Source organism: Seriola aureovittata, chromosome 8, assembly GCF_021018895.1.
Source record: "Seriola aureovittata isolate HTS-2021-v1 ecotype China chromosome 8, ASM2101889v1, whole genome shotgun sequence".
Classification (NCBI taxonomy): domain Eukaryota; kingdom Metazoa; phylum Chordata; class Actinopteri; order Carangiformes; family Carangidae; genus Seriola; species Seriola aureovittata.
Genome location: NC_079371.1, coordinates 17,587,201 through 17,612,236, shown reverse-complemented (window position 1 = coordinate 17,612,236; position 25,036 = coordinate 17,587,201). Strand labels below are relative to the sequence as shown.

Sequence of the window (25,036 nt, the reverse complement as noted above, 5' to 3'; positions counted from 1 at the left end):
AAGGCACTTCACTTTTCAGTATACATCCAATTTAATGCCCAATCTATGAGCTGGACTTATCTGACAAATTTCAAGTGAATCTGACTTGCAGTGGGAGGGTAGTGACATCATTTGTAGTTATTGGGCCAAGTTTCATGTTTCTAGTTCATTCCAGCTCAGGGCAATTTCAGCCGTGGCAGGGAGGGGCAGGTGATGAAAGAGTCAGAAGTGTAAAATGTCCTAACCCTAACCCACAGCTAAAGTTCATTTATTTTTAATAGCTTAAGTTAAAAACAAATCAGCTTTGACCTCTTTTAATTAATCAAAATGTTCTTTGCAAAATAAGCCACCTTTCTTTATTTGGACCTCACTATGATTTTACAGTAGTATTGTGGTAGGATACCCTGCATGTGCATTATTGCCTGCGCACTGTCTATGTCAACTGAACATACTGAATTGACACAGACCAATATTTTGTCATTGTCAAAATAGTTTTGTCATAACTATGACAAAAGTACAGTTCAAAGTTAAAAACACAGACAAATGTTTTGTCACATGTTCAGTTGACAATGACAATGCGCGTGTGGATATATTTTTGGCACAAATGGAACCCTGTACATTATAATTCCTTATTTTAGCCATGGGCTACGTCTTTGGTATTTTTCGTCGTCTTTGGTGGAATTAAAAATCACTCAGTTCCCCTGCATGAACAATCATGAAATACGAGGCAAATGCTGATGTTTTGATGCGCACCATTTGCCGTTGCTCTTCATTCGCTGTTGTTTGGGTCCTGGTACTTGTGCGTATGCGCTTAAATTTCATCATTAATTTACACTGAAATGAATGGTTTCCAAAGAAAATGAGAATACGTACCTATTGCTCTGTAATTGGTTAAATGTTCTCCGTTTTCATTTTAAATCCCCAAACTCGGGGAGTTTGCTTGAGCTCCTGCACGGACCAAGCTGCAATTACCAGATACGGCCAGCAGGAGGCACTGCACGTTGTAAACAGGTCAGCCATGGGGCTGGCTTACCCTGTTCTCCATTTTGTATGTTTTTCCTGGAGGTTAGCGCTTACTTTCCTAATGGCTAGCTGCGAATCACCACAGACCAGCCAGTTTAACGCAGTTTGCATGAGAATGTATAGTTAGATCGGACTGGAAGACTGAAAACTCATAAACACACTCAGCATTGGGTGTTTTTGTCGTTTTATCTAGCCATGTAGGTAGGACACGACGCGTCAAGGAGACACGTTAACAAACATTGTGTGTTGCGTGCTGTGGACTGCCACTTTCAACCAAAACAATGTTGACAAACGACCCGTGGACACATATCAACAAACAGTCATTTCGAGGGTAAATATGAGTTCTTATTCACATTTTAGTTTATGTATGTGTTTACCAAATATAGCTACAGTACCGTAGCACATGTTATGCTAAATGTGCGGTTATAAGGGCTATGTTAGCTCGCATGCTAACATTACTGTCAACGACATCAGAGAGAAATGTAGGCACATAGCCACTTTGACTGTTAGCCACATTGCTACCTAGCATGTCAGCAGTTAGCGACAAGCAGCTGTAGCATATTATCTTAGACTTGTCTGAACTTTACGACTATGTGATTTGTGGTCCTACCCCTGTTGTGTGTGTTTATTTTAAGCACATTGTATATAAAGGTGGACATGGCTGTCTATGAGTTCAATATTTTACTAATAAGAATAGCTAACGCAGTTAGCTAACCTTAGCTGCGTTAGCTGTCATGGGCGCGCAGTGGACATGCTTGGCAACTTTCTTTAGTCTTACATTGACCTAACGTCAGATTGTTGCTCTTTACATGTGCGCAACCTGAAACTATTTACATTATAGTGGCAGTAGCCTTTCAGCACGTCTGCAAATCCCTCTTTCGTGTGTTTATCAATGTTGTGGCTATGCACTCCATCTAGCCTCGTCTGTTAATGCTTTCTCTCTGTCCCCCCCCCCCCCCCCGAAATAAAAAGATGGATAAAGGTGGAGTGAAGAAGATAACATTTAGAAGAGATGACCTTTTAAGCAAATTGGTCTACACTGAAAGCCCTGAGGAGGGAGGTCTGTTGAAAGTGGCTCCTCACAGTGCCATGTCCATCACCTCTGCCACTTCTGTCGTTCTTCCATCCAGCCCATTGATGCAGCCAGGACAGGTTCCTAACGGCCTCAGCAACAGCCCCCTTCCAGAGGAGCTCACCTCTGCCTCTTTCACTGCCACCGTAGGCCCCTTTTTGGAAGACCCAGAGCCCAGGGGCCTGACCAAAGATCACAGGCCTCAGCAGCAGCAGTTACTCCAAACACAGACATCCATTACGTTTGGGCGTCAAACTTTGGGGGACACTTTGCCCCAGTTGGAGGCCAGCATAGCAGACATTACCCAGTCCTCCATGGATTCACTTATTGGAGGATCAGATCCCAATTTCTTCCCCATGAAAACAGAGGATTTCTCCATGGATAAAGGAGACCAGGATCCCATTGACCTTGATCATGCCTTTGATCACATTGGGAAAGATGTGGACGTGCACCAGAAGTTGTTCAGTGACAACACTCTGGACCTGCTCCAAGACTTTGAGCTCACTGGGTCTCCCTCAGATTTTTACGGAGGGGATGATGCCTTTCTGTCCACTCTGGCAGATGATTCTTTGCTTGGGGACGTTGGCTCAGAGAGGGACATAAAGTCTACCTTGGTTGAGAGCAGTAACAGCAGTGGGGCAGTCTCTGTTGCTCTCAATGGTAGCATTATGACAAGTCCAGATCAGTCCTGCTCCAGCATGTCCACAACATCCCCGCAAACCCCTACAACCACTTTGTCTGCATTGGTGAAGAAAGAAAAAGATGCTGGCTTCATTCAGCTCTGCACCTCAGGTGTGATCAAACAGGAGAAGACGTCTGCAGGCCAGAGTTATTGCCAAATTAGTGGCACGTCCTCCACAGTCATACCAAGCTCTAACCCCATTTCCATATGTGGGGTCAGCACCTCTGGAGGACAGCGGTACCACTTTGGAGTCAGCCCCAGTAGCAGTGAAGCTCAACAGCTTAAGGATCAGAAGCCAGTGTATCTCCCAGTGACCACCATTAGTGGAGCCTGGAACAGAGGCCAAGGTTTGGCGGACACCTCAGCGATGCAGAGGCCCAGTGAGGCTTTCTCAAGCTCTCCATCATACCCAACCAGGTAAGAAATACAGGCAGTACTCAATTGAGTTGTCTGACCTGACCTTTCATTTTGGTCTCACTAATTTAAGATAATATATTGCTCTGTTAATCCCAGTTATGTTTTAATTAATCTGCCCTGATACCACCAAACATCTAATTTTCTCTGCTCAAAGACCAGAGGTGTTTGTCTGTTTCGTATAGCATCCATAGGTAGAGGAGTGTCATCTCCTGGCAGCACAGTTTTGCCAGGATTTCAAAAGCTTGTCTTTGTGCTCAGGATGAACACAATACTGACGTTTGAAGGCTGTTTTTAGCTATCTACCTTTAGAAATGAAGTTCACCTGAGAAATGTCACTGTGAAATGTCAACATAAAAAGGTTTTGGGCTCACTGAGACTCATGACAGGGTGGATGTTATTAATTAAAATGCTGGCTGCTGATTGTTTGTTTTACCCCACTTTATGGTTCACCTGCTCATAACCTTGTGTGTTAAATAATGGGTTCAGTGTTATAATTGAGGTGAGTGCAGTCAATGAAGAGTCAGAAAATGAGGGTTTCATGTACCTGATACATATCTATTTAAAAATGCCATAGTCTAAAATAATTCTTAGTCAGACATCGGCTTCTGTTGTTTATAGTTTAACTTAGGCAGGCTTTTTATCTGGTTTCACAAATCAAACATTGGCGATTCTGGATAACTGCTCTCACAAAGTTTGTCGTGTTTGTGCATGCACGTGAAGGAGTTCGTTTGTAACAAACAACCAGTCACGTGCAGTATCATCAGATAAAACGCAGGACATCTAATATATGTTGTAAATATTGATCCCTGCGGGAAATTCAGGTCATCACAGTTACAAAAAGTACAGAGTCAACAAAGTAAAAGATAGATGTTACTAGAATAGAGCAAAAAGTAATAGAAAAAGTAGAAATGATGCAGTCACCAAATGCAGAATGCAGCTGTCCATAAAATTTTGTTGAATTATATTTGGGGGTTGTGTTAAGTAGCCTGAGGTGGGTGTGGAAAGGAAGACAGAAGAGTACAGGAGATGGAAAAAAAAAAAAAAAAAAATTCTTGAAGGAAGCTTTATGCAATAATCAATTGCAGTGCAAATCTGCAATGTTGCTTTGTAGCCAAAATGAAACTCTTGGTGGACTTGTACAAAAATTATTCAAGGGTTTGTAAATCCATCACTGTGTTCTTCAGTACTTGACACTTTGAAGGGAGTGTGGTGTTTTGTCAGTTTCTGGATTATGTAGGAATGGTGACTCCATTTTCCCTCACAGGTGATGGAAGAGGAGGTAGACATTTTATATCTTTTGATAAGCTTGAACAAAAACGTCTCTTCGCAGGTTTGGTTTAGTTAACCTTTATGTTAGCTAGTTAACCCAATAATCCTGCTTTGTGAGACAGGCTCATGTGCTGCACAGGACGTGGCTGCTGCAAAAAGCACCAAGATCTGGAGAAAGGATATGCTGTTATAAAAAAGAGGGGAATTCCACTTTTATCCTTGTCAGACATTTCATCTTTTTTCTCCCAGACTGGACAAGCCTGAGCATCAATGTGTGTGTTTATGACATGTCTTAAGTCCAAGGTGTCATCAAGAGTTTTGTAACCCAGATAGCATATTTTTTTTTTTTTTTTATCTTGTATCTCTACTATTCAGTTTAACAGCCTGTTGGACTTGCTCAGGCTCTCACAGAAGTATGCACCGAGTGGGGGTTAATGAGGTTATTTTGAGCAGATCTCTTCGATCTTCCAGCTTCATTATGCCAAAAATAAACCTGAGATGTGCACTGTCTTCACTTGTAGCAGATCTGTCCCCAAAGAGACTGTTCATTCAATAATAGGAACAAATGAATTGTTGCTTTTACAAAATAGCCAGGTCTGTACTGTAACAAGGAAATTCTTGTGTAGAGAAGAGTGAAAAAGACTGCTTGTTCCACTGACTTTCTCACGTGATTTTGCTGAATCTTAATTTCTGCTGTGATTTCTTTCCAGTGAGCTCCCATTCAGTTGAATGTAGAGTCCAGTCACAGTGTTTGGACTCCTCCCGGCCCCACAAAGTGTCCTTTGTACAGTTATGACTTGCCCTGTAGAGTTTTATGGGTTCAGCTGTGAACGTGGCTTTGGGGCACAGTGGTGAAGCAGCTCAATAGAAAGTCTCCACCAACTCTAAGACAAGTGACACAGGCTTTATGTTTGTGTCTCTTTTACATTCACGCCTCTTTGATTCACAGTATCCGATAGGGAGTGATCAGCTCAAAGATTGGCATACATGCACCATGTCAATGAGGGCACAGATGTAGTTGTGTTTTTATTGTTTGCAAATTATTCGTGATACTATCTTCACGACTGTCTGACAGTCATTATAATGCCTGGTGACCAGGAACAGATTGGGAGAGACACGAGATAAACCTCATTTTCATTTTGACATGTGGCTTTTATCACCCATCTTTGTGTTATTTAGAGGCGTGTGTGTCTCTGTGTGTGTTTAAGGATAGGATTATGTTTATGCATGTGGTGTGAGCTCAGATAATTTTATGCGTGTGTGGCTGTTTGGGTATTGGCTTATCGTGTGTGAGTTTAACATTTCTTTGTGTGTGTACTTTCAGTGAGTGGGAGCCTGTTTTTGTGCAGTGGCTATTCACCTCAACCTGTGTGACATTTAGTGGTTTGAGATCAGCTGAACGCTTGGTTGCGGTGGCTCAGGGGGTTGGCATCAAGTCACCAAGTCCTCCAGCTTCTCACGCAATGGTGCTGCTTCTGCTTCCTGCTGAGGCTCGGGCACGCAGTATGAGGGTAATTAAGTTGCAAAATGCGAGAGGTTGTAAAATACAATGTGAGTGCATTTTCACTTCTATACAATACTCACACACGTGTAAGCTGAATTTGAAGTAACAGAAAAAATATTCACAAATGTGCAGATTGATATTTACGTGAATACAATGATAGTTACACACTTGAAATCCAACATTTACTTGTATTTTTTATTTTATTTTTTTACTTCGGTCCATTTTTCAGTACAACCACAAATCTGTTATTAAAACCTCTATTACAATCTCTCAGATTGGTCACTGCACTTCTTATGATAAATATGTTTCAAAACTTGCACTTTTAGCAAGTGAAAATTTAAACATGAGTTCAGAGGCTGGTTCTACAAGCTCTCACATTTTACAAATTGGAGGACCTTGTGTGGGACTGAGTACCCGACCTGCTTACCTTAAGAGTTTGCTGCTTTGCAGTTTGCAGGTCTTCTAACATAACCAGTTGTCTCCCTCCTCACCGGTGCTTTAATTTTCCATACACTGGCTTTTACTGCATCACAGTTTTACAATCTGACTCAGTTTCACTATCTGACTCACAAACAACTGGTTCTCACACAATGAAGAATGCTTCACCTTGAGAAGTGCTCTGCTTTGTTCCTATTTTGGGATATACACACCCTCATTGTGTAACTGGTTTTGATGTGGCACAACCCAATTAACACTAAATTGCCCCTAATGGAGGAAAATTACCGAAACATAATTCCTCTGGTAGATAATCTCAAAACTCATTTTCTGGGTCTGAATTATGTAACCTTTGTTTTTACTTTGGCATTTCCTCCTCCGCTTATGATTGGCCCGGCCCATAGTGTGGAGTAGTCTTTGATGACTTAGCCATATAATGTATCCTGCTGCTGACTTTAGCCTGTGCCCCATTTGGTTCCTGGGGCTCTTGGATAAAATAAGAAATGTTGTGCACGCTATGATCTATAAAACTGTTATTTATAATGCACACTGCAGATCACTGGAATTTCTTGGAGGCCTTCTTTTGTGTAATGTAGGAACACCGTTTGTAGAAGTAATAAAACCGACTCACTGAATAGAGCTGTGCTCACGTTTCATATAGAGAAACCAGTGTTGTGCAGCTTCAGCATCAAGTTTTCTCTTTGGGTCAGGTTTTCTCAGGTGTTTCACACAAATGAAATTTCATTCATTCAGGCTTTTGTGGCTTTAATTGACATAGATTCACAACTTCTGCTCAGCTTTTCTACCATTACCTGCTTTTATAATCAATGTATTGTCTAAGGGGTTTTTCACACAAATACGTAAAACATTACCTCGTTTTAGCTTCTTACATGTGACAATTTGCTGCTTTTCTTTGTGTTAAGTAGTAGTAATCTGACATCTTCAGATTTTAGACTGTTGATGCAACGAAATAAGTAATTTGAAAATGTCACTTTGGGCTTTAGGAAATTGTGATGAGCTGATCAATTGGGAAAATAATGGGCAGATTCATCGATAATGAAAATCCCATTGTCAGTCCATTAGTTGCAGCCCTAAATACAGACTGGCAGATAATGCATAGATACAGTTCTGCAGTAACTCTGGTTTGCTGGCTCAGAGCCTGCTGTGCAGTCATACAGTAAGTGCGCTAAATGAAGCAGTGCCCAGGTAACTTGAAGAGCACATCCGGTAGTTTCTTTTCTAAGGTGGTAAAACTCAAGAGAATTTCACACGTGAGAATATTGAGTCAACTTAAAGAACGGGCAATGACTCACTGCTGAAAAAACCTTGGGAGAAAAACCACTTGAAAATAAGCTCTCAACTAATCTTGTGTTGTGTTAAAGCAGTTTTCTGACTACTCTGTCATGGCAAACTCTTTTATGATCTCCCCATTTTAGTTTACTCAAATCCTGCATAGTATAACAACTAACATACTTTAGATGCAAAATGACATACCTATGTAAACACTTGCGAAACACTTAGGAAATACAAAATGTTGTAATGTATGTTGATCAAATGTTGGAATTATTCCTGCCAGATGCCCGCAGGACTTTTTAGCAACCTGTTGAATGTGTGAGTTTCTTTCAGACTGACTTAATAGTAGAGGTAGGTATTTTTCAAGTAATTATTCTGTCTCAGTTTAGAATATATAGCCTCATAAAATAATTGCAGTGTTGAGAATGTTAGGCCATGATTTCAGGGCTACAACTAAAACCAGGCCATAGATTCAACTGGTGATGGTAAAGTAAAAATGGTGTCTCTCACAGCTGTCAGATATATCATATGTGGTTTGATGCCTGGTTTGATACGCGAATAGTTTATGCTCTTTAGTCTATTTATATATAGCTAAATGTTTATGTAAAGCTTATATTTAGTGCATGAATAGTATCAGCTTTCAGTCTGGACTTCACCGTGTTTTGAGAGTAATCTTTGGTCAGAGTTACTATTCAATGCACAGCCTTGCTCAGGCACACCCCTCACCTCTCTCTCTCTGTCTCTCTCTCTCTGTCTCTCTCTTTAATTTTTTTCTCTCTCGCTCTCTCGCTTTCTTTCACGTCCCCTGTTTTTGCTTCCTGCAACCAAGGGCAGAGTCCTTGACTGTCATCAGAAGCTTTCAGCAGCTGTAAATCACCTTTTATGATTGTGTGCGTGCGTGCGTGCGTGCGTGCGTGCGTGCGTGCGTGCGACATGCAGGTCTTTTGGCTTTGTGTATTATGTATGAGTGTGTAGGTGTGTGCTTATGTATGCATGTCGCTGTGTCATGAGCACTGTGGCAGGCAGGCGGACTACAGAGCGCTGCCATGAAGCTCTCACTCTTCTGACCTACTTTCCCTCCCGCCTCCCCACAGCTGGCGCCGAGTGAACGCACCAGATCAAATGCCAGCCATTCCAGTCGCTTTCGTGTTATTACCGCATTCCCCTGTAACCACAGTTTTGCTTTTCCGTATTTAGTTTTTGTTATGTTTTGACACTGAATAGGCTTATAGAAATTCCCCATATTGAAGTTAAGGGAATATAGATAAGTCTGTGTGTTGTTTGTGCTGTTCTTGTGTTGACTGTACTTATGTGTACAGTTGTCGAGTCAGCAAAGTCAAACTTTGGGAGTGGATTCCTCCCACATCCAGATGAAGGTATTACGGTTATGCACACAGTAGCAGCAGCAAGCCTCCAATTCATTTTACAGGCCAAGAAGCCACCTCCCACCTACACACAGTCACTAACAGCTCCTATTATGGAAACTAATATGGAAACTCAAATCCTTTGGGGTTATTTTTCTTGTGCTCAGCCATGGGTTAGGTTTGGTTTCCTCCTCTGGTGTTTGAAGCCAAGCAGTAGTTGCTGCTTGGGGCTACAAAATGTATGTTTTATTGAAAGGGGTTTTTCAATAAAGCGTGGAGGAGGGGACGATGGTTCCTTGCAGCCAGTGTCACTGAGGCATTATCCAGAGTATCACATGTAAGAGTATCTTGCTGATGAACCAAAACAATGGCCATAAAAACACTTGATGTTGGTGCGAAAGTGCTACAAAAGTGTTGTACTACAGACTGGTGACAAATTAAAGGGAAAAACCTGAATGAATTAGTCAAGGATGATAAGACCTAAAATTATTTGTATATGGTCACTTATTATATCAAGGTATTCCAAAATTAAAAGGGACACTTCACTCAAAACTTAATTCTATGTTTTTCACTCTATTGACGATGTAAGAGATCATATCTTAGGAAATAAATAAATAATGTGTTTATTCGCCCAAAATAGGGATGAAAATGAGGTATAGTCCTGGCCTACATGTGTTTTGGGAGGAGTAGTCTGCCCCATAATCTGGGTTAATTAGTGAATGTGATGGGATTCAGTCGCGGAGTCAGTAGTTATGACCTTGCTGTTGTTTCAAGCTGTGAGTGAGTTGTATTGCCGGCCAACCAGGATCTGAGCAGAATGTCTGAGAAGAATATATGTGGAAAAAATTGTTTTTCATGTTAATTTTATTATCTCACAGTTTTCACCTCTGAAATAAAGGTGTCACATGATTTGTGATCCGACATACCACAAATATACTGGGCAAACTCCGAATTACATTACACACAAATTAATTTACATCTGAAAGCTGACACCACAACGTTTACATTTTAACACATATGACAAAAGTTATGAACACAACACAAGGAGGCCAAGGATTAGATTACACAATTCGAAAAACTTTTCGTTAAGATGGAATAGAAAAATAGTAGCCTACTAATTGTCCTACACGCTCAATTAGGATTTATACAGAAACCACAGAATGTGTTGTTAATCAAGGAGAATAAAGCTTCAAGTTGTATAATATGCAAGCATCAGCAGTATTTCAGTTACAAATAAAATAAAGTATAAGGTCATTATTTCTTTTACAATAACTAACTGCTGAACTAAACTGTTTTTACAGCTTTCTTGCTGGAAATGAATGAGTGTATGGTGTCCATATGTAAAGAATTAGCTGCCAGAACGGGGAGAAAAAAAATTCCCATTTTGTGCAGCCCGAGGAGAGCAACTGCCTGACTTAGAAAACTGCAGCTGCCTTACACCCACAGGTTTTAACGTCATGTGACATGGTGACGATTTGCAGAAAGTCGCAGAAAATTTCTAACAGACATGCACTGTTTAAAGTCCAGCATGCATCACGTTAAGTCAGCACTGCACAGCGCCACATTAGGTTGAATGAGCCTAATGCAGCGCTACAAGACTTGTGGGCGTGACAAGTAGATTTCCCTCGTGATTTCCCTCGTCATAACTAATAATGGATTTCAAAATCCATGCAGTGGCAGAACGTGACACCAGTTACAAAACCGATATGCCGCTCACCACCCACTCACTGAATGGTTTGATGAGTATGTAAATAATATGGATCATATGGCCTTAAGTAACCAGATCTCAACCTAACTGAACACCTCTGGGAGATTTTAACATGTTGGACCAGCTCAGTCTTCCTTAGAATTGCATCCATATTGGTCAATTCTGCACTTCACGGGTTCATGTCCACTTCTAATGTCACTGCAAAGAGTAGTGTGTCCTTTAGGTACAGTGGTGGAAAGTAAGAGTGTTGTAGTAGACTAGATGAATCGGCATTTACTGTACCATGTCTGACTGGCTGCCATTTCAGAGACTGGAATTCTTGTTTACCTTTTTTTTCCCCCTGTTACCATGATCTTTCCTTAACCTCAACCTCAAAAGGGTTTTAGTTGCCTAATCCTAACCCTAAAAGGTTCAGTGCAACAAGCTTTTCCTAATCTTAACTACTGTGTCAAGTATTTGCCAGGAATTGTACAAAACAGTAACTTTAAAAACATTGACATTGCATGTAAAAACTGAACATGTAATCCAGAAATCCATGTGTGCTGAATTGTACAATAATGACATTGTTTGGTAATAGGGTTTGTTAGACTGTGCTCTCCACTACCATCATCCAAACACATAATGAGGGAATATCTTTCGGAGGAATGTTGTACATGCATAGAGTTCCTGAGACAGGAAGAGTCTATGCCAAGGAGCACTGAAACAGTTATGGAGGCTTGTGTGGCTAAAACCTAAAACATTTTAACTTTGTTTTTCATTTAATTTGCGACCATCTGTATCTCCATCGTATTAATTTGCTGTGGCAACATGAGTTATCTTCAGTGGAGATGATGCACTAATGTCAGTGTACTACATACGGTCTCTTTTTATGGAGGTCACAGGACGCAGATATTTTAAAGAAGTCCAGCCCTGTCTTTGGCCAAACAAACCCAGTCTTTCCACTCCCTCATAAAAGCCGTGTTGTTGTTCTGCATGCAAGCACGATTTAGAGCGTGCAGACCAGTTCCCCTTTCTATTTTGGTGGCTCTTACCTCAGGGAAGGAGCACTTCCTTCTGCTTCTCCTCTGCTCTCCTCTTCACGCAAGTTCTGATGAAGATGAGATGTTTGTGCAGTGTATGATCAATAATAGTAGCGGTGATAATCAGTAAATAAAGTTTTAAGCATGCATCCACCCAGCCAGATTTTTGTGGAGATCCTTACTCTATCATTTTCAGTTTTATTTCTGTGCTTGATCTCACCACATGTGAGCCAGAGACATCAAGTTGAGTAAAATGAATAACTTTTGCAGCGGCTTGGTCTGAAAGTGGGTAAAGAGTGCAGGTTCATATAGAATAATATGTGGAATAAATGTACAAACTGAAAATAATCTATTGCACCTAAAAAGAAATAGTTGGTCATTGCAGTGATAGAGCTCTAACAGCTGTTTGTCTGAAGTGACAAAGAGGCTGGGGTATAAAGAGCAGGGGCCTGCCACGCTACTCGTGACACTCGCAGCTAAAAGGAGATTATGAATTGTTAAGCAGGGCACTGGGCCACCAGCATTATCATAAGTGTGTGAAGTGGCTTGACTCATTCTAACGCAGGCAGATTGATCACACTCGTTCAGACACCAGCAGTTAACTTTCTCAGCACTGCTCTTGTTGAAGTCGAGGCCCATCTTGGGGTGTCTCTGTCTTTGTGCTATGGCTGAGCTCTGACCGATAGTAAACTGTGAGGGAATGCGAGAACTTCCTGTCGATGAGGAGCGCACACTTAAACAGATGGTTTCTAAAAGAGGAAGTTCAGTGTCCCCACATTGCTTTGCAGCTTTGATTGGTTTATGTCTTACAATAACAGATTTGTAGCTTATCTCATGGCTTCGTTGAATGTCATTAACTGATTCCAAATTTGAGTTTTGAGAAAATACTGAAAGGCAGTGACGTCACCTCAGGCTTACTTTATTGTTGGAAACGTGTAGCAGCTGCAGTAATTGGATTTTAACCAGTAGCTTTAAGCTGTCTACTAAAGCTGTCCTGCTGACACCATCCCAGTGGGCCAGTGAAGGACAAACTGGTTACCCCTCCACACCCTCTGACATCATCACCACTCTGGACTCATTAGCCTCCTCCGCCCACCCTGCTGGTCACCACACCCTCCTTTTGGGGCTTTTGTTTGTGTGTGTGAATTGATATGTGTGTTTGTGCTCTTATTAGCAGTGGGTTAAGGAAACCCCACATAAATCTGTAAGTGACAGATGGCATACTGGTTTCATCATGGCAGCAGCACATCTTTTATATGAATTATATTTACCTTATGTACCTTCACCCTGTTTAGTGGAGCTTTGGTGACTGAGATCCAAACAGCAAGTATTCAGGTGTGCTGGTTGGTTATTGATTAATAACTCAGAATATGATGATGTAACATTGATAATACATTCTTATTTGTACAAAATAAATGCAAACTGTAAACCATGATGCCTCCATATGATAGGTAGTCACAACACAATTATAGGCCAGGGCAATAGGTAGAGAGCACATTATTCTAATTATTTGTAATAATTATTCCCCATCCTAAAATGGCATTAGTGAAGCATGCTTGTAACTGATCTTAAAACAGCATTGTTTAGCCTTTTTGGCAACTTTGAGGCAATGGAAGAAGCTGTAAACACAATGTTGACATATTATCACCTTATAAAGTTGTTATGGCTAACATCTTGGCAAACAATCCAGCAGACACGTAGGAGCAATGTTAGCATTTATTTGGAGCCATTTTTCTGACCACTTGATGAATGTCTGTCCAATCTTCACCCCCTTTTTAAAAGAAAAAAAAAGAAAAGTCTTTAGCTACTAAATGCTTCACTGTGTTCACCAGTTAGTCGCCACCTTTGTCTGTCTGCTGTTTGGTGTTGGGCAGGTAGTGTATGGTTGGTGTATCAGAGCTTTTTTGTTAAAAACAGGGGCCTGCTGCATCTTGGAAGGATGGTGGTAATGGTGGTGACAACAAACGGTTGCAGGGTTGTAACACCAGAACAGAGAGTAGAAAGATGCAGAGCTGAGTGGAAATACAGAGTCGCGTGATAATTCTCTGTGGTTTCATCACAACAAACATCACCTGTCACATTACTGTTGACTGATGACTGTTATCTCATCACTCCTACGCCCTGAAGTTCAAATCCCTGATTGCTGGATGAGTCTTTATTTATTTAATCCTTTATTTAGTAGTCTCTTTGAGAATATGAGAAAATTCACATACACAAGTTACATTTAATATTACTTTATGGGTTGTGGATATATCAGTGAAAATTGTTTTGAAACTTATTGTTTCCTCACTCCTGTACAATTATCAATTTTAGATTTCTTAATACAATTTAACTTTTTTATTATTCTTTGGAGGTTATTACAAAAGTGCTACAAGGACAAATGACAAGTAAAGTAAAAACAGATGATCATAATTTCACCTATAGTGTTGAATTTGTTGGATTTTGAAATGTGAATAATCATTTTATGTTTCTACTTAATGATTACTGCGTTTCTGTCTGTAAAGATCAGGCTTTGATTGAATTGATCAAACCAATTTCAAATTCTAAAAAAAGATTTATTTAATTTGAACAGCAGCTATAAATACTTATATTAATAGTCCTTGTGCCATGTTGTCCACTTTAATGAATGGTAAATTGTGCACACGGTATGGGGTGTAATTTGTTTAGCTATTGTTGGTTGTATCCACTAAACTGAAACTAAAATCTCACCTGAATGTTTTTGTTTTGTTTGTTTTTGACAAGCAGTCAGATTTATTTGAAAGTGCTGGTTTGCCTGCTTTTCAGGGATGTGTGTTTTCACTTAAATTTGAAACCAGGTTTCACTTCTCACAGCTGGACCAGGAGGGAGGTGTTCAGTGAGTGCCCCCCTTTGTGGTATTGTGGACACCACAAAGGGGGGCACTCAAACCATCAAAATATTGGGCAGGAGGGATTCAAGGCTTGTATTTCAGCTGTATGAAACTATACACTGCGCAGAGACACTCAGGAGGAAATGAGAGTTCACAAACTATCAGCACACAGTTGTGCTGAATACAAGTCATAAAAGGTTGATGGGTAGGTTTTTGACCACAGTTAGTTGTCAGTGGTGCTCAGAAAGCTCTCAGTCCTGTCATGGCTAGACAGCGTCCTCAGAGGTCTCTGCCTGATAGGTTTTTTTTTTTTATCGGGCTGCTGAATGCTTGTGGACTTGATGCTTTGATATTTCACAGGTTTTCCCATTGTGCTGCACCCACTGACTACTGGGGCCTGACCTGCTTTCATGCTCATACCCTCATGTTGTACAACCTAGAGTGAACTCGGCTCCCTGGCTGAAATCTACACAAGTGTGTTAGTATGCAGTCACGTTTCAGAGCGCCTCTTATCAAATAAAACTGTTTGTTGTCATTGCGGAGGCAGACGCGTAGACACATGGACTGACAGAGACTGTTGTTGCACGTCTCAGGCTCAATATCCTCTCAGTGTGGGCGTTGTTGCTGCTGTGGCCACTGGGTCAGAAAGGGGGCGTGGACCTCTGGTGCATGGATGCAGCAAAGCCTGACGTCCTCTAGTGGTAGTTTTGGATAAGTGCGTCTCCAACCACTGTTGAGTAGGTCTGGAAATGTTTATGGTTGAATCAAAGGAAGAAGGGCTGTTTTATGACAACCACTGGATTTAGGATGTGACCACAGATCTCAGATAATTTGGGCTTTAAAGGACCAAATGGGCACAAAGGGAATCACTTTTCTTCACTTATGATGTTGGGAATGAAGATGAAGTTGAGGAAAAACAAGCAAAAACTCTCAAAACATACAGTATGTGCCATACTATGGACATGGATTTGACTAAAATGTTTAAGCAGCTGTGAAATTACAATCATTATCAAGCAACAGTTTTAACAGACAGTAGATATCAAGATACAATGTTACATTTTTGTTTGTAAAATGTATGTTTTTGTGGTGAAGAGAGACGTAGTATCTCTGACATTTCCCTGCTCTGTCCCTCTCCCTCCACTTCTACCTCCAGACCAGAAGGAGTCCCAGCTACATCCTCACCACAGGGAAAGGGCGGGACTCATAAAATCTGCCTGGTGTGCTCTGATGAGGCTTCAGGCTGTCACTATGGCGTTCTTACCTGTGGCAGCTGCAAGGTCTTCTTCAAGAGAGCAGTGGAAGGTACAATGTTCAAATGCTGGAGTCATTAGGATTTTAGGTTGGAGGCATGACCATTACAATGTAAAGGACTGTAATACAACTAATTAGTTTTTCTGGATTTTCCCTGGAGTGTTTTTGCCACAGCAATAAAAAAGTAAATAACAGATTAATCTTCGTCTTCCGTGTTCCTCAGGGCAGCATAATTACCTGTGTGCTGGGAGGAACGACTGCATAATAGACAAGATCAGGAGGAAGAACTGCCCTGCCTGCCGCTACCGCAAGTGTCTAATGGCAGGCATGAACCTGGAAGGTACATATTAATCACATGGATGATGCCAAATAGTGTACCCTTGAGACGGTTTAATTTTTCATGTTTGCTCTCTACCTTTTCTATTTTTGTCATGTAACGCTGACCTGCATGTTCATCCTTTACATCCTTTTCTCTTCTCCAGCACGCAAAACCAAGAAGTTGAACCGCTTAAAGGGCAACCAGCTGAGCAACCCGCCCGAGGTGTCTCCTCCACCAGTTGAGTCTTACTCCCTGGTACTCCCTGGTAAGTACCAGCCTCAACTAGTGCCCACAATGCTGTCCCTGCTGAAGGCCATCGAGCCAGACACCATCTACGCTGGCTATGACAGCACCCTGCCCGACACCTCCACCCGCCTCATGACCACCCTGAACAGGCTGGGCGGCCGACAGGTCATCTCTGCTGTCAAGTGGGCCAAGGCCCTGCCAGGTTAGTAGACAGTTAATCCAGGCTATATGTAGTGAGATTAAGGTAGTTTGCAAAGGGACTGATCTGACACAGTGAAGTTGATGCAGTTGCAACAAGTTTCAAAAGTTTAAAAAATATTTTTTCTTACAACATTGACCACAGATATGCAATATGCGTCTTCTCCCTCTCTATGTACATGCCATCTATATGACGTGTGCTGTTTGGTATTTCAGGAGTTGTGTGACACCACACACACCCTGAAAACGTGTCATCACATTGTAACAGTGAATGTTTGACAAGTGTGACCTTAAAAGCATTTGTAAAGCAGATTTTGTAATTTATTGGTGCAGCGCAGAACAGGTGTCTTGATTTGTGCAAACAAACACTGACACTGCACCTGGTCCTGCTCCATTTGGGGTCAAGTTGACACACGGGCACATTTGGTAAATGGAGAGAAGTGGACAAATTAATGACAATATTTTGCCCCATTGTTTTTATCAACCAGATTCCGCTTCTGCAAAATGTATGTGATAATTGATGGACTGTATCTTTATCTGGTTACTGTTCATTGTCACTTTCACCAACACACCCTCCATACATTGACTATATTGGTAGCCGGTTGAAGTATTTCCATGTCCTTCCACTCAGGTTTCAGGAACCTTCACCTGGATGACCAGATGACCCTGCTGCAGTGCTCCTGGCTCTTCCTCATGTCTTTCGGTCTGGGCTGGAGGTCGTACCAACAGTGCAACGGCAACATGCTCTGCTTCGCACCCGACCTCGTCATCAATGAGTATGTATTGTTAAGTTAACAGTCTATAAGTTTGACCCTTGTTGCTTGACTTGATACTGAAAGTAGGATTAGATTAATGTGTTTAAAATAAAAGTTTACAGCACATTCTCTGTGAGAAATCATGTGTCAGTTGCCAGTATTGTTAATCGAAAATGGCTTGGTAAATGGGGTCTTCACCTCCATATAAATTGAGCACTGATGTGATATTTCCAAGTCTCAGATTTTTACATACATGCAAACATACATCTGTTTGTTTATGTCCAACAGTGCAGCTCTCTGATTTGTGCTGTGTGCATTGTATATTCAGAGAATCTAAGTCTGTAATCAGGGTTTCATCCTTCTTGTAGGTTTGATGACTCCATTTGTAAACAGCGCTCTGAGTCTAGTGAGCAGTCGGCACATCTACCATGCTTAGGGCTGTAAAAGGCCTTTTTGCTTTTTTCCTTTTTCTTTTTCCATAATTACAAGCTGAAAGTTAATAAGATCATAATTAATATCTGATGAGGTCAGGTTCTCTATTTGTCAGTCAGCCTCCAAACAAAATTCAGCTACAGCCTAAATCAGCTATGACTTAATGCAGAAACAGTTATATGTTGTTTAACCAGTCCTGTCTGATTTCACCAGAGAGCGAATGAAACTGCCCTACATGGCCGACCAGTGTGAGCAGATGCTGAAGATTTCCAGCGAGTTTGTCCGGCTGCAGGTTTCCCATGACGAGTATTTGTGCATGAAGGTCCTGCTGCTGCTCAGCACAGGTCAGACTTTTACCTTAAAGCAGCTGAACTGCTGTACACCTCCCATCACTATCACATGTGGAAGGTGGCGCTGTAATTATGCAATCATTACAAAAGCCATTGCGCAAATCATATACTGTCCACAGATGCCGGAAGATAATGTTGATATACACAGGACTAAACATTACATCACAGCCTTTGCCAAATCATTATCTTACATGCTATACAGTAAATACACACCCAGTTTTACACTTCCTCAATGACAACACAATTATGTAACTAATTTAGTTAATGTCATGCATGGCGATTAAAGTTGTAGACTAAGAGTTAATAATTAGATCAAGCTGATCATAATTCCAGGTAGCTAAACACACCTTGCTGTCTGCACAGTCCTCTTCAGGGTGTGTATGCTGTTGGTGCTTCACCCTAGAATGACCTGACTTGTAATTAGTACTTGTTATTTTTGTCCTTCACAGCATGGAGAATTACTATAATTCAAAATGTAAAATGTGACCGTCCTCCTTTGCAGTTTAAAGCTGGAAGTGTTACGTGTTAAGTGTGAAGTATTGGCACCAACAACTGGCACCGGACCAAATACTCTTATATCTGTCCCAGATGTTGACCTTGAGTTTCCCCACTCTCCCACAGTGCCAAAGGACGGCCTGAAGAGCCAGGCGGTGTTCGATGAAATTCGGATGTCGTACATCAAGGAGCTGGGAAAAGCCATCGTGAAGCGTGAAGAGAACTCCAGCCAGAACTGGCAGCGTTTCTATCAGCTCACCAAGCTGCTCGACTCCATGCATGAGGTACAGTGACAAAACGCTCTGTGTGACTTCAGCATTACATGTTATCAGCAAGCGGTTATTGACCAACTGCAGTCCGCAGCTTTTCAATGAATCCTCAAACATTGATTGTGATTAGTGTGTTAGTTTGCGGTTTGGTTTTTCCAATAATGCAGGGTTGCAAAGTACAAATTTATAGTATTTTATAAGTTGCAACAATGGGATCATAACCACCCTGCCTCATGCATACTTAATGAAACCAAGCCTTCGTTAATCCAGAGTGTTTTTTGTTTTGGGTTTTATATTGTGTTTTGAATCCATTACAAGTGAAGTTTGTAGATTTTATACCAGCCCTGGAATTTTCTTATTAGGCAACAGTTTTATGTAAATTCAGCCTATTGCACCAACTGGGAGTGTAAAATCAGTATTAATTGCAATATATATTTCATCTAGAGCGCTATTTTGGTGATATGAGAGAAAGCTAATACTAACTAGGGACAGAAATTAAGATGCAGTATGTTATCACATGAAATAGCTAACAGAGGATACAACATGTGTTTGTCCATTCCAGTCCAGTCAATACCGTTCCACGTCCATGTCATTGATGCTGTTGTACTTTGATGTTTTTACTAAGATGAGACACATACATATGGTCATAGATGATAGTATTAACAAAAGTCTCAACAGTATTTCGCATGTCTTGGGCCCTTGTCTAATCCAAACAGTCTAGCATGATGTCTGTCACAGGGATTGAGCGCAGGTAGAATATAATGTATACAATACAATATAAACAGTAGAGACTTGGCTATAATATTAAGTTGTATTACTTGACAACGCACTACCAAGTTTTTCTAGCTGAATATATGGCCATCCACTTTCCCAAAATAGGCACAGCTAATAGAGGCAGAGTAAAACTCCCAGTTCTGTTAAGTAGGTAGGTTTTGTTACTTGCTGATCTTGTAGGAATAAGACCAACTGAGTGTCACTTTTGAACTCTCTCAAGTCCCCGAGCTCTCTCCATAGTCAGCCAGGCCATAGGGACCACCGGGACTAAGCCCAGTGGGCCATAAAGTCCATAAAGTTGTTCCAAGCTAATAAGTCCAGAGCTGAATTTCTCTCTGTCTGACCATCACCGATATCAACTCTTTTTTATTTCTTAAGTAATAGCTTTAATTCCCACACTACATTCAAACTTGGCTAAGTTTAAACTTAGACATCACTATTTCCAAACCCCTCAGATTTCCATGTTGTAGTATAATCCACTATAAGATCGACCTCAACAGTTCAAAACATGTTTGCGTAGCTCATTGGTATTATTTGTATGTATGATGGAGTTTTTTTTAAAGGCTTTAAATGATGGTTCTGGTTGAGAAGCGTGTACCATTTAATTGGCAATACACTGAATATATGTGTGAATATACTCTATACATGTGTGTATTATCTAACCATATCAAGATATGTTTTCCACCAAACCCTCTTTGTTTGTGTTTTTATGTTACTTCCTCTGTGTCCACAGATGGTTGGTGGACTGCTCAGCTTCTGCTTCTACACCTTTGTGAATAAATCCCTGAGTGTGGAGTTCCCAGAGATGCTGGCGGAGATCATCAGCAACCAGTTACCAAAAGTCAAGGCCGGCAGCGTCAAACCTCTCCTCTTCCACCAGAGATGACTGTGCCCCTTAACAGACACATTGCCTTAAAAATCCCACCACATCACCTCACCACCCACCTCCCCAACCCCCCTGGAGAGTGACGATGAAAGGATCTGAGGCGAGGAGTGAATGATGTTTTTTGGGAGCGAGTATGCAACTTTGTGCGGTGTCTCCCTCCAGGTCTAGAGGGAGAGAGCCGAGAGAGACGGGACATGTTTGTGTAGAAACCAGACAGCGAGCACAGACGTTTAGTTTTGTTGAGCAGTCTAAGATGTAGTGTGTAACAACAAGTAGGAAATATTTGTAAGATAAAAGATAATCACAAAGAGAAATAGGCTAACATCCATGTCGTCTCAGGTTTCTTACCTTCAAATACAGAACGATATCTAAAATAGATAAGACAAATATCTATGTACAGGTTCTGATAGTATTTTCTACATTTTCAAATTGTAACAGTTTATACAGTTTTCCAGGTTGTTGTTACCTGGGAAGGTAACGAAGCTTAATTAATAACATGCTCTTGAGTAGGCTTTTAGACTGTATGTTCCTCTTTTAGTTTTTACAGGAGGTTGATACAAAATGTTTATCAGTCATATGGGAAAAAATCTGTTCTCCAATCATTTAAAAGTATATTTCTGGTTTGCTTTGATTGATACTTTGGACATATGAAACAATTCTTTTGGCTTGTTACGCGACCATTCAAAGGATGATTTCTCCCACAAGCCGACCTCTTCCAGGTTTACACACGTCTATTATAAAAGGGAAAAAATATGTGCCTTTTTTGCTTCAAATATCATCTGCCATTTTCTTCCTACCTGTCTAAGGCGTTCTTCTCTTTAACCCATCATGGTCTTCCTTCATCGTATGTTGATTGTACATTTTATATTACATGCAGTTGCAAGTTTTCCTTTTTTCCAGTGGCTGTGTTCATCTTTAGAAGTGGCAGCTCGGTCCATCCTCCGTGTGTAGAAATGATCCTCAATGTTCAGAAAGAATATTCAAAGCCTGCTTCCTTTGACGTGATCTCCCACACATTTAACTCCACATTTAAGTGCGATTCAAGCACTTTTTTACCTTGCTTAAAGGCTTTAAAAGACTGTGAAGAAAGACTGTTATGCTGTACTAGTCTTTACCATATGACTGTAGATAAAATTTGGAACTTTTTTTTTTTTAATAGGAAATAGCCCACTTTGATGTTTATTTTAGCCCCCGCTCCAGCTCCAGTAGTGGAATAATGGAATGTGATAGATTTGTGCGTCTACCAATCAGAAATGAGAGGGCATATTTTATTGTGTTTGCGAGGTTTTGTCATTTTTAATTCTTCAGGAAAACTCCTTTTCTGTGGTTTTGCCATGGCTCAGACTGGTTAGAAAATAACCGTCCTTCATTTTTTAACATTTTTTCTACAGTCTTTTTTGGAAAACTGACAAAGATGCAGTCATGATTCTGCCACTGAAGATCCTTCTTCGACAGTATATCCATGCTCTCAATAACCACCTGCTTCGGGAAATATGTTATTGAAAGTTAATGCGTTGTTTTCTTTGCGTTGCTCTTATTTGTCAAAGGAATAGTTTTAACAGTTTGGGAAATATGTGTACTTGCTTTCATGCCGAGAGTTGAGAAGATCAATACCAGCGTCCTGTCTGTACAGTAAATGTGACGCTGAAGTCAGCATTCAGTTAGCTTAGCTTAGCATAAAGACTGGAAACAGGGAAACGGCTCGTCCAACTGTCCACTCTCCACCAGCACCTCTAAACCTCAGTAATTATCACGTGAATGTAAACATAACAAGTTACCACTTATGATGGACGATTTCTTGGCTGGGACCTAGTAATTTGCTGGACTCTTCACTTTATTCTTCAGTTTTTGTATAAATCAAACAAACGAGATATAACATATATTAATGATTTTGTTTTCAGGCTACCTCTTCCCAGTCTTTATGCTAAGCTAAGCTAATTGTCTCCTGGATGGAGTTTCAAATTTTGCGTATAGACATGAGAGTGGTATCAATCTTCTCATTTAACTCTGTAAGAGAAAAAAAATGAATACGCGTATTTTCCCAAAATACTGAACTATTCCTTCAAAATGAACAGTTTGTATGACGGTGTGTTTAAACAGCACTTTGGATCAGTTGTTGGCAGATTCATTACCCTGTTAACCTCTTACAGCTGCTGATAACCTTCAACCTCTCCGACTTAACCCCCTTGCTTCGTTAACGCCCTGCCAGGCACCTTGTCTTCATGTCTCTTTGTCTTTTAGTACTTCTGCATGTTAACGTGTTGTCTGTTAGTTAGTCAAACCCCAATGTTTGAAAGCACTTAGCATCAGTCACCTCGTAGAGTCATGCCACAGTGAAAGTGTAGTGTCACTGACTGGGGAGGCAGGCAAAATGGATCCTTTATTCTCTGGGAACTATTTCAGTGCCAAACTCCTGTTTTGTCTGTTTTCAGTGATGCGAAAGGTTCAGTGTTTGCATCAGAATAAGAAACAAGTCCCAGCATTGAAGCTTGTAAATTTGTCTGATCAATAGAGAATGGATCGAGGACATTATTAATGAGCGATAGATTACTCTTTTTCTTTTTTCTTTTTTGTAACACAAGGCACTCACAGATGTGTTGTGTAGTCACACAGAATAATGTAGGTCTGTCAGTATCCCTATTTTTATGTGTGGTGTAAGTAAGTGGGAATTTGAAATGTGTTGCAACGTTTTCATCAGTCAACTTTGTCTGCTTAGTTTGTCATCAGTGTGTTTCATAACCCTGACATGCTGTTTGTGTTTAAAGCACAAATTAATCCAGGTTTTGACATGAATGTGAACCTTAAAGAGGAAAATTTAGTTTAAAAGAAATGTTATCGACATATTAAAGAAAATGCTGTGTCAGTTAGAAATAATTGGTTAAATATGTCAAGTGTGCGACTACAGAGGGCTCACTGTTGCATCCCAAGTTGAAAAATGTCAACATGTTCTCTTGCTAAACTATCCTAACAACAACTATAAAAGCAGTCATATATTTTAAGCCACTTCCACGCTCAGGTTGTTGAAACTTTATGTCTGATTTACACAGTATGTGGTTGTCCGTGTTTAGTCATTAATGTGCGGATATTAAGAACCAAAAACATTCAGTTTGGATTCCCAAAATGTGTCTGCTTCTGTGATTTTATTTATGATGTATTTTTGTCAGGAAAAAAAAAAAGGTTTACTTGACATATTAGGAAAGTTTCACGAATGTGCTGCCACCGTTGACATTTATACCCAGGCTCAGAAACAGGACGCTTGTTGTTTTTCTTTTTAAGGTTTATTCAGAAAAACTATCTTCATTAAACTGCATAGGGGTTACTCATGGGTTACTTTCACATTCAGTGTATCGAAATCTCTTCTGCTGCTGCTGCTGCTGCTGCTTGTCATTTAAACAGGTATATATATATAAAATCACACACTTGCCTCTTCTTGCTCAAAAATGTATCGTTGCTTACCTTGTACATTTTTGAGAAGGACAACTGAATATGCAATAGAAATAACAGATAATCTATCACTATCACATAACAAGATGTGGTTGCTAACTTTTTTCTTCTATTTTTTTTCCGATATAAGCTATTTGCATACAGGAGATTCACATTTAACTTCAGGAATAGATACACTTCAGTCAGTAATCAGTCCACTCAGACTGCACAAAAAAGCCTATTTGATGTTTAACTACAAGGTGACCAAAGCAAGTACAGATAAATTCAACATGTCAGTGTAAACTTAAGTAGCTCATAGAAGACAAATGTACAGTTATTTGTTTTCTTTTTCTTTTTTTTTTTCTTTTTTTTATAAACACATTTTTTTTTACTCTAACGTGATGGCTTTGGTCAAATTGTGTAATACTGTGAATAGGATAGGAGTCAGTCTTTTTCACACACAAACTGTTTGTGAAAGTAATCAACCAGCTTGAATCTAAAAAGATTTGCACTACCCAAATATTGTTTGAAAATCTATTTTGTATAAAATATATGCAGACATTAACTTTTGAGAATTATCAAGGGCAGATCATGTTTCACTGGTATATGCTTTCTCTAAAAAGCTTTGTTTTGCTTAAAAAAACTGAATATGTACATATAATCCATTGTAAAGAAAACGTGGTGTGTTTGTCTCCAGATAATAGTTTTTCTATACAAACCCTCTGTATTATTTCTCCTCTGTAGTGTGAGTCCTGTTGAACTTTTCCTCCATTGATTAAAGGTTGTACTGTATGTCTTTGTGTGGTACTTCTCAAAACAAGGAACTGTATGCTGATGTTTGCCATGATAGTAACTCAATGATAATGAACAATGGAAACGGTAAGCTCGTTGTAAGCCACTTCTCATGATCACAGCGAGCACTTGTTCATCAAATAAATGAGCTTTTCCATTCTGGCACCTGGTTTATTGAGTCTTGGAGGAGACTGTTGAAGTCTACCGAATCTCTGAAGTGTATCACAGGTTC

General features: G+C 40.4%; 1 protein-coding gene across 1 annotated transcript; it reads left to right on the top strand.

The window, feature by feature from the left end:
- Positions 1–1,051: 1,051 nt before the first annotated feature.
- Positions 1,052–24,804, top strand: nr3c1 (nuclear receptor subfamily 3, group C, member 1 (glucocorticoid receptor)). Its single transcript, XM_056383560.1, has 9 exons — positions 1,052–1,333; positions 1,975–3,173; positions 15,768–15,916; positions 16,089–16,205; positions 16,348–16,632; positions 17,260–17,404; positions 18,029–18,159; positions 18,787–18,944; positions 20,437–24,804. Exons 2-9 carry the CDS (start codon positions 1,975–1,977, stop codon positions 20,587–20,589), a joined length of 2,337 nt encoding a protein of 778 aa, XP_056239535.1. The 5' UTR covers positions 1,052–1,333; the 3' UTR covers positions 20,590–24,804.
- Positions 24,805–25,036: the final 232 nt, after the last annotated feature.

Coding starts and splice junctions, on each gene's coding strand:
- nr3c1 (XM_056383560.1), top strand. CDS start 1,975: ATGGATAAAGGTGGAGTGAAGAAGATAACATTTAGAAGAGATGACCTT. Junction 3,174..15,767: donor TCTCCATCATACCCAACCAG/GTAAGAAATACA, acceptor TTCTACCTCCAG/ACCAGAAGGAGTCCCAGCTA. Junction 16,633..17,259: donor GTGGGCCAAGGCCCTGCCAG/GTTAGTAGACAG, acceptor CCTTCCACTCAG/GTTTCAGGAACCTTCACCTG.